This window comes from Ornithorhynchus anatinus, chromosome 3 (genome assembly GCF_004115215.2).
Source record: "Ornithorhynchus anatinus isolate Pmale09 chromosome 3, mOrnAna1.pri.v4, whole genome shotgun sequence".
Lineage (NCBI taxonomy): Eukaryota > Metazoa > Chordata > Mammalia > Monotremata > Ornithorhynchidae > Ornithorhynchus > Ornithorhynchus anatinus.
In genome coordinates, this window is record NC_041730.1 from 34,466,044 (window position 1) to 34,479,755 (window position 13,712).

Here is a 13,712-nt window from a genome sequence, read left to right on the forward strand (position 1 = left end):
CTCAAAACTCAAAGAAGCTCTTAAGGAGCTTTGTGTGACAAATTGTGGATTCTTCATTTGGGCTCTGAATATTTAATCTCTTACAGTTCAGTGGTTGATTCACTTTATAGAATGGTTATCACATGATTTATTAATTGTGTAAAGCAGTCTGCGGGACTCTTCGACATAGACGTTCGCCAGAGAGGATGGCAAGGACACTGGAGAATATAGGGAAAGAAAAGGTTGAATATTTCTGTGGAGTGACTACTTGGGTCTTCTGATGCAAGTTTGTTTTGATTCATTTCTCAGGTCACAGGCAGACAATGAAGGGAACATAACAGCAGAGTCCAGTACAGTTGGAATGAACCTGGAGCCTGTCATTTACACTAAAAGTGGACAGTCTGGCCTAGAAGATCTTCCTGGTAAGTCTAGGGATGTGGTTGGTGACCAGTGTGTCAGTGATGGTGCAAGAGATAAAATTTATTTTTCATTGGGGGAAGGGAAAGGGAAACAATTTAGTGTCTGTACCCTCTAGGGACAGCATCCGTCTCTAATTCCCACTTGTATACTAATTCTTAGTGTTTAGAATAGTATTCTGCACACATTAAATGCTTAATAAAACGCTATCACTACTAGTTAAATTGGTGGATGAGATTTAGCATTTTGTTTTCTTCTTCTCCAGTGGAAATGAGATGGATTGAAATGCTAAGCTTTAGCATTTTGTCCCTTCCTGTTCATTTAATAGGATTTCAAATCAATTTAAATTCCTTTACTCAAGCTTCAGGGAGCAACATTGGGATATTTTTAATTTCCAGGGGGTTTTGGATCAAGCATCAATATGTGGAAAAATGACTTTCAGTATCAATCAATTATGGGTGTGGGACTGTTGATTCTTAGGCTTGACTTCCCTAGCTACTATCTGTGTGCATTGTCTTTCTAGAAAGGGCTAGGAAACTTACTATCCCATGTCTTTCTACTTTGGCAGCTATTAAAGTGATACAATGAAAGAAAATAAGCTTCTTGGCTGCTTAATCAAAGGTCCTGAGAAATCTAAAGTCTTTCAGTGATGTCACAATTACATATTATGAGTTATATTTAATATTAAGTGAGAAATTAAGAAAATCACAACTTATGCAAGTAATTTTAATAAATATCTTTACTAATTGGGTTATTTCTGGATTGGGTTTAAATTGATTTTCATATGGAGACTCAGATGCATAGAGTGTTTTCTGTCTCAGATTTCTACTTTAAAACAAAAACTGTTGGTTGCTCTTTGGAAGAAACCCAATAAAACCAGGGGCAATGTGCAGCCTAACCTTGATGCAAAAGCCAGTGGCACCCAAATTAACTGCGAGCAGGGATGGAGCTACCCATGGATAAAACAGTGGGAAGCTGCACCGTCTATTGGAAAGAGCACAGGTCTGGGAGTCAGAGGAACTGGGTTCTAATCCTGCCTCTACCAACTGTTTTCTTGTGTGACCCTGGACAACTCACATAACTTCTCTGTGCTTCAATTACCTCGCCTGTAAAATGGGGATTAAATCCTCCTCCCTCCAGTTTAGACCATGAGCACCATGTGGAACAGGAACTGTGTCCAACTTGTTAAACCTGTATCTACCCCAGTGCTTAGAACAGTGCTTGACACATAATAAACACTTAAAAAATATCATAAAGCAAAAACAAGCATACAAAAAAAAGTATTCACATCTGTAATTGCCCATTTGGACAGTGTGGGTCATGTGCCAGTAGAGGATGCCCAGAATATGGAGAGATAAAGAAAAGAGTTCTGCCCTCTAGTGTTTCAACCAATATTTGATTTGGGGGTAAACTAGGAACAGAACCCATCACAGTGGGTTTCCCCTATCTGATGTTTATATTTATCCGTGTAAAGAAAAGGAGTTGTTCTCCCTCCCCCATCTTCTTTGTTTTCCCCTCTTGATTTCAGTCAGCTGCTTTACATATATATAAGCCTCCTTCCTGGATCTTAGCTTGTCAGTGTTTGCAGTTCTGCCAAGGTTTCCTCTGTAGGTCAACTCGAAGTCGCATCCCCCACCCCACATTTGGAATTCATTTTTGGATCAAATTCCCTCTATAGGCTGTGGCTTGGTTTTCATACATGTGCATGCACAGCAAAAGGGTAGGGACCAGCAGGGAAGATAAGCATCAGGAGTTCAGATATCCACATGCATTCCCAGGAATATTTTCTGTGGGTGTGCACATGAGAGGCATGTTCCCTTTTTATACCCAAAGACATATCAAATGTATGTCCCACAGAGGTGAGTGGAACTGTATCAAGGTTGCTGAGTGTAGCAAAACAAATCTATGAAGCCAAAAGCAAGAGCCAGAAGATATTCTAAATCAATCTGATCCAGTGATCAGACTGACAGAGTGCCTCTAACTACTTCCAGCACCCCTTTTCCTTATGCTTCCATATCAAGAACAGGAAACAAAGTAGCATTTCAAAAGACCCAAAATGTAACCACTTCAGTTGACTTTAGGAGAATGTCTTTCAGAACCCTACAGAACATCATAAAAAAATTTTCCTAATGGGAACTCCATAAGAACATGGCCCAGGTCTAACACTTCCTCTCCTGGGTAGCCAGGACCAATTCCTGGGATTGCAGTTTCCAGGCCTGGCCCAATCTCTGAGGGCCTGAAGGTGAGTGAGACCATGACTGCAAGGTACATTGGCTCAGGAATGGTGCAGCACCCTTCAGTCTGTAGGAGTAACAGTGAACATATCACCACCCCACACATGTGTTAATGCAAGAAAATGAGAGACTGGAGCACACTGATATGTTTAAATGCCTGCATGCATGAGCAGAAGGGTGCAGTGCCAGGCAAAACAGCTGCAATAAGCATAATGTCACCTGCACTATGTCAGCTCCCTGGTTTGTGGAGACAAAGGGGCCTCAGGACCTATTATCCAGGCCCATTTTTTGTGGTCCAACCTGATGCACTCATGTGCTTGGTAGGCTTCAGGCCCATAGACCAGCCAAGGTAAAGTGGGTTTAAGCATGGTTCTGAGAACAAACCTTTTTAAGACTGAAGTCAATATCTGTCAGTCAGTTGATCATATTTATTCATTCATTCATTCAACCACATTTATTGAGCGCTTACTATGTGTGCAGAGCACTATACTAAGTGTTTGGGAAAGTTCAGTAGAACATTAAAAAGTGACATTCCCTGCCCACAATGCGCTTACAGTCTAGAGAAGGGGGAGGCAGACGTCAACACAAATAAATGAAATTACAGATATTCATTCAATCATATTTATTGAGTGCTTACTGTGTGTAGAACACTGTACTAAGCACTGTACTAAGCACTTATACAATTCAGCAACAAATAGAGACAATCCCTGCCCATAGCAGGCTCATGGTCTAGAATATAAGTACATATGTACATAAGGGCTGTGGGGCTGGAAGGGGGAAATAGCCAAGGGAGCAGGCCAGGATGATGTAGAAGGGAGCGGGAGATGAGGAAAAATGGGGCTTATTCTGGGAAGGCCTCTTGAAAGAAATGTACCTTCCATAAGACTGAAAAAGGGGGAGAGTAATTGTTGGAATTGAAGAGGGAGGATGTTCCAGGCCAGAGAAAAGACCTGGACTAGGGGTCAGTGGTGAGACGGGCAAGATTGAGGCAGAGTGAGAAGGTTAGCAGTAGTGGAGCTAAGTGTGTGGGCTGGGTTGTAGAAAGAGAGAAGCAAGGTGAGGTAGGAGGGAGCAAAGTGATGCAATGTTTTAAAGACAATGGTGAGGAGTTTTTGTTTGATATGGCAGTGGATGGACAACCACCGGAGTTTTTTGAGGAGGGGAGTGACATGTCCTGCAGAAAAATGATCTGAACAGGAGAGTGAAGTATGGACTGGAATGGAGAGACAGGAGGCTGGGAGGTCAGCAAGAAGGCTGATGCAGTAATCCAGGTGGGATAGGATGAGTGATTGTATTGATATGGTAGCAGTTTGGATGGAGAGGAAAGGGTGGATTTTAGTGATTTTTGTGAAGGTGGTACCAACAGGGTTTGGTGATAGATTGAATATGTGGATTGAATTAGAGAGAGGAGTCAAGGATAACCCCAAGGTTAAGGGCTTGTGAGACAGGAAGGATGGTGATGCCGTCTATAGTGTGCTTACTGTATGCAGAGCTCTGTACTGAGCACTTGCGAGAGTACAATATAACAGTAAATATACACATTCCCTGCCCACAAAATGCTTACAGTCTAGAGGGGTGACACACGTTAATATAAATGATTATAAAAACATAATATATAATGCAATATAATTTTAATTTTAATAAATTAAAATGATATGAATGTAAGTAATATTTGATGAATGTTTCATCATGACAGGAAATTTAGCAATGTCAGATTAGATTAGTTGGAAAGGGCAGTCTCTTAAAAAGTGAAAATTTATATCTGTGTCCTGAATCTATTATTATCATTGTTATTATTGTTATTGTGAGACTACTTAACTATTTAATATGTGTCATGCACTGCTCTAAACAATGGGATAGATACAAGATAATTATGTCAAACACAATCCCTTTCCCATATGGGGCTTACAGTCTAAGTAGAAGGGAGTAGGATTTATTCCTCATTTTACAGATGAGGAAACACATTCATAGAGCAGTAAAGTAACTTTCCCTAGGTCACACAGCAGACAGGTGGCAGAGCCAGGATTAGAACCCAGGTCCTCTGACTCCTGGACCTGTTCTCTTTCTACCGGGCCACACTGCTTCTCATGTGCTTCTTGTGTTTGGGCTATCTGGGCTTCACTTTGAGAAATCTATCTTCACATTTTCTTACTTTTATGTCAGAGTTTATTGAGTGCCTGTTATGTGTAAAGCACTGTATTAGGTGCCTGGGAACATACAATAGAGTAGTAAAAATGGTCCCTGCCCTTGAGGAGCTGCCCATTTTATCTTCAGAACAACAGCAGGCATGTGCTGTAGTCAACTGATCATCCTGTGATTTTGCACCACTTCTCCCACACAAGTTTGAATTCAAAGCTTGCATTTAGAGCTCTGTTTATATCCTTGGTACTGTAAGTATAAGATATTCCTTTGGGATTGTTATAATTTGTATAATATAGATTATAAAATGTAGGCAAGCTATGGGTATCTATCATGGGCCCTAGGTGAGTTGTATTGTGATAAATTGTGTTTTGCCCTAGTTCTACATTAGAAGAGCAAGCTTAGGACACACTGTACATCATTCTCCAGCTAGTTTCCTTCAAATATAGCATAAGCCCTGCTAATGAAAGGTGACATTTATCTGTTTTTTCCCAACTCAGCATGGTAACAAATGTCCAGTCAGTGTATTAGAACTGTTTAGAATTATCAGTCATACTTTGGCCATTGCAGATAGATAAGATGTGGTTCAACAAATGATGCAAGGTGTGTGACTGAGGAGTAGCAGAAAATGAAAATTCCACGGAGGCCATCGGGAAGTTAAATCCATATTTTGCAAGGGTGGTTAGGAAAAAGAAGCTCGATCACCTTCATCTCAAGAGAACAAATTCCTAACTGTCAGGATAGGGAGAGAAATAGGGAAGGAGCACTTCATTTATCTTCTTTGTGGTAGATAATCAAATTAAAATGTTTACATAATTTAATTGGATATAGAACTACAGATCTAAAATTTGATACTTTGGGTTCCTGATTTAAGCACTTTCTTCAAACAATTTGAAAATCCTAGTGCCAAAGAGACACCTCAGTAAGTCATCTGATTCCTCTCCCTCAGGTAGAACTACTACATCTAAACCATGCTAAACAGATAGTTTATTCCATTATTAAAGATATCCAGAAATAGAGATGCCTCAGCTTTCCATGGTAGTCTCTTCCATTGGTAAATCATACTGACAGTCCGACATTGCTTTACTGTCAAACCTAAGTCTCACCTACTACAATACTGTTGTCCTTTTGAAGATGTAGACCATCTAGTGAACACCCTCCTTATAATAACCTCTCATATACTTCCAAACATTTGTCACTGTAGTGCCTTTTCCAGACTAAATAACCTTAACTCCTCCTATTTTCTCTCTTCAGAACCTTTAAGCATTTTCTTTTCCTTTTCTATAGACATTCTATTTTCCTCTTAAAATGTGGTGTCTCAGCTGAACAATTTCTAATAAGGACCTAACCAATCCAAATAATGCTAGTGTTATCACTTCTAGCTGTTACATGTCATAGTCTTTCAGACCACCCAGAACCATGTTTGCTTACTTATTAACCACACTACATTTCTGATCAACTGTTTAGCCATTCTGACTCCCAGGCTTTATCTGCTTTACCTAGCTAATCGTTCACCAACTCTCCACCTAATAGTAGTAATTATTTATTATGACATTTATTAAGTACATACTGTGGGCTAAGCACTGGGGTAGATACAAGATGATTAGATCAGACACAATCTCTGTCCTATAGGAGCTCATTTTCTAGCACTGTTGAATTGCCTTTTTCTTGTCTTTAATTTCCCACAAGTAACTTAAGTAAATTACCTGTACAAAATATTTTGAGATGGATGATAAATCTGATCAAACCTAGATGAGATCAGTCTTTCTGGTGGCTCCTTTTGTTTTCTAAATAATAATAGTAATAAAATGTGGCAGTGTTTGCTATGGGCTAAGTACTATGCAAAACCTTAGGGTAGATTAAACTATAATCAGATCAGACACTCTTCCTGTGTCACACTGGGCTCAGATTCTATGAGGAAGAAAGAATAGGCTTTTAATCCTCATTTTATAGATGAGGAAATGGAGGTGCAGAGAAGTTAAATGATTTGGCCAAGTCCCCAAAATAGTTCTCCTGACTTCCAGCACTGTTCTCTTTCTACTAAAACATGCTCCTTTGTGACCTTCAAAATTGTTTGAATGTTTTAAGTAAGAAGAAACTAGGCTTTTACCTATAGAAATATGTTAAAAGTGATAAATGCAAATTTTATCTATGTACAGTCATGATTCTTCTGACATATTGGCTTGTAAAATCATAGAATTTAAATGTGGGCTGCAGAGTTGACTGGCAGACAGAAATCATTATCAGTCATTTAATGAATATATATATATATATATATATAATTTAGCCTGTGTTTAATATTTCCAAAGCATAAGATGTTGGTGGCCGAGAATTGAGAAAAACCAACATGACTTTCAGTTGGAGGATTCCTTGTGTAGAAAGTATAGATGAGAAAAATCTTAGTAGGGATATAAATAGAGAAGGTTGTTCCTTTGCTGGAGATGGTTTATTGTAAAACAATATTGTAAAACTTTCTAGGGGAGGATCCAGAAACTCGGAGATTGAGAACTGTAAAGAACATTGCTGACCTACGTCAGAATTTGGAGGAGACCATGTCCAGTTTACGGGGAACTCAGGTCACACACAGGTAACATCCAGATAACTACATTAATCCATTGCCTGTACTATACTGCATTCATTAATAATAGAAGACATGAACGGGATGCTGAAGCATGCTTGAGTTTAATGTGATTAAATAAGGAGCGTATGGAAAAGAATTACAGGAACAAATTGCCAAATGTATAAATATACTTCCCCCAATCAAACTTCAGAAGAAGTATTTCTAATGCATTTGATGCTCAAGTGTAGCATATATTGATTGAAAATGAAATTCACTGTATGTATGGACAAAAATCCTCCTTTGATGAGCTGTTTAAGTAGTAGAACTGTTAAAGCGACTAACATGAATTCATACTCAATCTATGGATGCCCATATCTTCGTAATACTGTGATTGGATCCATGTATAAAAAAATGTTGTATGTGATATTTATTTTAAATCCTTGGTAATAATTGAAACATGCTTCAAATTGAAAAAACTGGGATTGCATCTGAACACTTTATCAGGTTGTTGTTCACATCAGACAAGAGGTTTATGAGACCATAGCCACTCTGACTTATTTTGGCAGATGAAAGTCTATAGTCTGGCTTTGTTATCTAAGGCAAAGTCCAAATTCCCCCTCCTGAAGTCTCAGGGCATCTACTTTGCTTTTCAATTAATGTGACAGCTCATTATGGTTTAATAAATGTAGCCTGAAGACACTCCAAACTTCTGCATGCTGTTCTCAGGCTTAATAGTGTTGGGTGGGTGGGTGGGTTGGGGGAGAGTGAGGGGCTTTATCTATTCAGTGTCATAGTATCTAGGACTTCAGTTCAGCATGGGCAGAGATCCAGAATTGAAGATGGCCTATAGGGTCCTGGTTTGGCTTTGAGGGAAAGGAGAACAACAAATGAAAGAGTGGAGAAATGAAGCTGCTAAATACTGACCACAAGAGAGTGACCACTGAATGGCTCTTGGAGAACAGGGTATGAAATGGTAGTTCCTAATGAATTCGAATAGTTCCCCTTCTCACAGTCATCAGGACTGGATTATTCCTGGCATAGTGGAGCAGCATTCCAAGGCTTCACATCTTCAGGAGTCCCAGGTGGGTAGGTATTCCTTTGCCCTGGAAAGGGTCACAGAGATCATGTTGGGCTGAGCAACCCATGGGAGTTTTTTTGTCTTCCACTGAGTTGTCAGTCCTCTATAAGGCATGGAACCAAAACTTGACACTCTCATTGAAAAGGAGCCAATTGGCTTGAAACCATCTTTGCCTCAAAGCCAAGTAGGAGGCCGGAGGTTTGTCCAAAATAAAGGCAATCTGTTCCTCCACCACTACCTACTCCACTCCTCCCCTGTTCTAGTTTGACCAAGCTTCAGGCTCCCAGCTGCCTTAATCTGGCCCCATAAACAAATTATATTTCAATGGTTTTGCAGTCCAGAACAAGATTCTATACTCAAGCATCTTGAAGTCTACAATAGTTCTAATTTTTGTATCCTACTTTTTACTTCAATCTATGAAACTTCATTACTGAAAATTTCATAACAAGTAGTTGAATCTGCTGTTGGCCTAAAATCCAAATAATCTTCATTATTTCTAGTATTTTGGTCACCAAGCTCCCATTTTAAGAACAATCTCTGCACACTTGCTTGGGAACTAGCAGACCATTATGCTCAACAGGAAGCAGAGCTTCAAGCAACAGATGGATTCTCCAGCAGCAGTTAAAGGAAAGGAGAAAATGTTCATCTTTCATGGCTTAGGGAGCTCACTGCCAGTGCCCTGCAAAAAGGAGCAGGTTAGGATTCCTAATGGATGAGACTAGGTAAATCACCTAAAGGAAAGTGGTTCTGCTTGGCTTGTTTCAAAGAAGACAAGCATATATAAATTTCACCAAAGCAGCTCCTATAGGGTGTGGGTGGAGTGGAAAAGAAAGGGAATCCTATTAGCACTTTCTTCTTCTCTCCCAAGTGGATGCATGGCCTTAGTCCAAATATGTTGGCCTCTCCCGAGCATATTTTTGTGTTTTTATCTGTTGGGGAGGGAGAGAGGAGAGGAGATGTTGAGGCCATCCCTAGGACCTCTCTCACTCACTCATTCTGTGTTTAAAAAAAACAAGATTCTGGAGAGCAGGAGGGTGAATACAGGAACAGAGGAGTTTGTACAGTCAAGAGAGAGTTCAAAAGGTAGTGAAGTCTCTTTTTATGGACATATTTGGGGCCTGGATTTTAAAGTTCCACCACTATTAAGAGAATATTTATTCTTTGTCATTCCGTGCCAAGTGTGAACTAATCATAACTTTCAGATTAGATTGCTTTTTATTGCATTTGAATTGTTTTATGATATTGACCTGCCTCCACCAATCAGTGGGTAATCTGCACCAGGTTCTAGAAAAGCCATATTTAAGGATGGCTGGGGAAATGGGTTTATGCTCCTAGCACTGCTGAAAGAGACCTAATGTGATTCAGTGGTCCGATATGGCTGATGTTTTTATTTTTTAGCACATTGGAAACCACATTTGACACCAACGTTACTACTGAAATAAGTGGGCGCAGCATTCTCAGCCTGACAGGAAGAGCAACTCCTTTGTCCTGGAGACTTGGCCAGTCGAGCCCTCGACTCCAAGCAGGGGATGCTCCGTCAATGGGTAATGGATACCCTCCAAGAGCCAATGCCAGCCGTTTCATCAACACCGAATCTGGTCGTTACGTGTACTCCGCCCCTCTGAGGAGGCAGCTAGCGTCCCGAGGAAGTAATGTCTGCCACGTAGATATCGCTGATAAAGGAGGGGAAGACATAGACCTAGAAGGCATCAGCATGGACGCCACTGGCTATATGAGTGATGGAGATGTTCTGGGAAAGAATATAAGAACTGATGACATTACGAGCGGGTGAGTAGCTGGTATTTCATTCATTCATCTGGGAGATGTAATGGCTGGATGTTATCCCAGTCCTTTTGTCCACTTTAGAAACTTTTGACATGGGAAAGCATATTTTGACAACTAAGATACAGCTTCTCCTTCTTACTAGTATTTCTGGAGTTTTCCCATGGGCACGCAGAGCCCTGGGCTTTATGCAGGCCATAAAAAGAGCTGGTTACCCTTTTGGAGGTAATGGTGACCTATGCCTTCTCTAATTTTAGTCTTGTTGTTATGCATTACGATAACCTACAATTGAAGTATAGAATTATTGGATCCAAAGGGCTAGAAGAATGTTCTGATCTGGTGCCAACTAGCCCATTCTCCCTTCCCGCTAAGCAGCTCTGTGTGTCAAGTCATCCTGGAGACATGACTGTCTGGTTTTCATCAACAACAGTATCTCGTACCTATTATGCAGAGAGCAGTTGCCCTAATAATAATAACTGTAGCATTTTTTAAGCACTTACTATCTATTAAGCCTCCTAACTCTGACATTGATCCTGTGAAACGAGCACTGCTTTGGGATCAGGAGACCTGGGTTCCAGTTATCATTATTATTATTATGATTATTGTTATTATGGTATTTGTTAAAATTCTTACTGTGTGTTCAGCACTGTCCTAAACTCTGAGATAGATACAAATGAATCAGGTTGGACACAGTCCCTGTCCCACACTGGGCTCATAGTCTAAATAGGAGAGAGAACAGGTAGTGTTCCCCATTTTACAGATGAAACTGAGGTCCAGAGAAGTGAAGTGACTTGTCTATGGTCACACAGCAGGCAACTTGCAGAGCTTAGATTAGAACCCAGGTCCTCTGACTCTTAGACCCATGCTTTTTCCATTAGGCCACATTCCCCTATAGTTCCACTTCTGCCTAAAGCTGCCAAAGCCACATTCAATCTGCCCCCCTGTTTGCCTACTCCCTCATTTCATTGTGGCCCCTGACAGAGTCAAGAGAGAGCAAGTGCAGACCTCTAGCACTTTAACCAACTCCTCTGCCCAGTCCTAAGACTCAGAACTGATGCTAATCCCTGGGTTTCTGGTGGAAAACTCCCCCAACCTGTGCCAAAACCTGGGTAGATGCAAGGCAATCAGATCAGAGCCAATCCTTGTCCCGCAAGTGACTAACAGCCCAAGAGGTTGGAAGAGCAAGTATCTTATGCCCATTCTACAGATGAGGAAATAAGATACAGGAATTTAAAGTGATTTCTCCAAGATTTGTGGTACAGCAGGAACTAGCATCTTCATCAACCACTTATCTAGCCATTGTTAAAACATCTTCTGCAAGGTGGTTTGCACATTTCAAATTGTACATTCCAAGCGCTTAGTACAGTGTTCTGCACATAGAGGGGGTTCTATTCAAGCTCAAGTTCCAAGGTCTAAAACACCTGTCTGTGTGGGTTGCCATCAATATAAAAGGACAATCACAATGCTTATATTAAATATATTCATAAAAACATAAACAGCATGACCTAGTAGAAAGAGCATGGGCCTTGGAGTCAGAGGACCTGGGTTCTAATACTGGCTCTGCCAAATGCTTGCTGTGTGACTTTGGGCAAGTCACAACTTGTCTGTGCCTCAATTTTCTTGTTCTCCCTTCTTTGTAAACTGTGAGTCCCAGTTGGAACAGGGATTGGAATAGTATCCAATCAATTTAATTTATATCTACCCCAGGAGACATTCATTTCTTCATTTCACTGACTTAATGAATATCATAAAAAAACTATTTTTCAGTAGCAGTAATGAGTAACTTCTTGCAGTAAACTGCCATTATTTTTCTACATTAACTGAAGTATGATAGTGGACATAAAGTTATTTTTCTTAGTACTTTGCAGAAACACATAGCTCTTATTTCATTAACCGATCTATTCATGCTGTAGTCATTCTTACTTGGTTAGATTCTTATTTACCTATTTTTTTAAAGATAATAATGTGTTGTTTAGCATAAATGTGCATGTTACATAATGAAAAGATAGTTCTGAATGTAGGTGTTAAATAGTAATGCCATTAAGAGTATCTGTGGGTCTTTATGTGTCCGCTATTGTTATAGTAATTATTAAGTGCTTACTATGTCCTCAAGGTCAGGGACCATGTCACTAACCCTAATGAATGAAGGTAAGGCTGAAAAGACCAGTCCATAATTGGCAACCTAGTACACACTGTGAGCATGTCAAACTTGTCCCTTATTACAAAAGTCTTGCCACTGTAAGGTCCCTCTAGACTGTAAGCTCATGGTAGGCAGAGAATGTATCTACCAACAATACTGTTATATTCTCCTAGGTGTTTAGTACAGTGCTCAGCACACAGTAAGCACTCAATAAATATGATTAATTGCTTGTTGCAGTTTTAAATACTTGTTGTGGGCCGGGAAGGTAACTAGCAACTCGGTATATTGTACTCTCCCAAGTACTCGTACAGTGCTCTGCACATAGTAAGCGCTTAATAAATACAATTTATTGGCTGAAATCACTCCCAATGTTCCCCCAGTCTCCGTTGAAGCAGCAGAAACTCACCTCTGTTACCTGCCTGTTAGATTGGTCTGTCTGTTGCTATAACCTCTCCTCACTCTACTGTTGTTCCACCTTGTTGAGAATGTGAAAGTCCTGCCCTCTTTCATCTGCTCCATTTGCAGACAGTACACAGCCACTGCTTGTGTGTCCGTGCCGTGTCTACATAGGGAGCAATGAAGCTCTTTCTGATGATAAGGAATTTTGCGAAGTGTTTTTTCATGCTTAGCTTACTTTTCCCACGTGGTGGAGACATTGAAGCATTTTACAGTGGAGCTTGAAGATTTCTCTTTGTGCATATGCCTAATTTCTCTAACCGCAGGGTTCAGAACTTTACCCTGGACTTCAAGATTGTCTGTTTATGTTTCGGTCTGTGCTTGATTAAAGTATTTTAGTATGTGAAGAAAAACCTAGAGGTGGTTGCCGATAAAAATCTCAAAATGAAATGCAGACTGACCATTTTTACCCTTTCTATAGACAAATGCATTTAACACCAGTATTTGCCTCTGTATAGGAAAGTTGTGTATATAAAGCAGTTTTTCTGCCTAGATCTTCCCCGCTTTTTGACAATTTTTTTTTTCTTTGCCTTCATTGACTCTTGGCTTTCTGCTTACTGGAGCACTAAGTTTGCCAGGAGATTTAAGATTAAAAATTTTTGTTTGGCTCCAGCCTCTCCTGTTGAAACAGAAAGCTGGAAAGTTTACCAAGACCCAATGAATTGTGATGAAACAAAGTTCACTGAATTTAACCTGGAAAAACTCCAGCTCCTCCAATCTATCCTGCTCTTTGTGAGCCTTTGGAAATTTCATTCTTGGTTCTCTCCATTTTAGTTTGCAAAATTGTTGCATAAATCAGTGAAATAGTCTTTGGGGAAAATTCTGCCATTATATGGAAATTATTGCAGTAAGTTCATTGTAATGCTCATTACTGAAATGACCTGCAATGTTAGAAACTAAAGGACCCTTTCTTTCTTTAGAAATGAT

At 40.0% G+C, this 13,712-nt stretch overlaps 1 protein-coding gene across 7 annotated transcripts in view; it reads left to right on the plus strand.

Annotated features, from left to right (window-relative positions):
* NAV2 (neuron navigator 2) overlaps nucleotides 1–13,712 on the plus strand; it is a 355,390-nt gene that overhangs the window by 181,915 nt on the left and 159,763 nt on the right. For all 7 annotated transcript variants that reach the window (XM_007658581.3, XM_001505596.5, XM_029059807.2 and 4 more), the window contains 3 exons: nucleotides 289–401; nucleotides 7,248–7,356; nucleotides 9,806–10,195. In XM_007658581.3, the coding sequence (XP_007656771.1) occupies nucleotides 289–401; nucleotides 7,248–7,356; nucleotides 9,806–10,195 (612 nt within the window). The remainder of the gene's footprint in view (nucleotides 1–288; nucleotides 402–7,247; nucleotides 7,357–9,805; nucleotides 10,196–13,712) is intronic.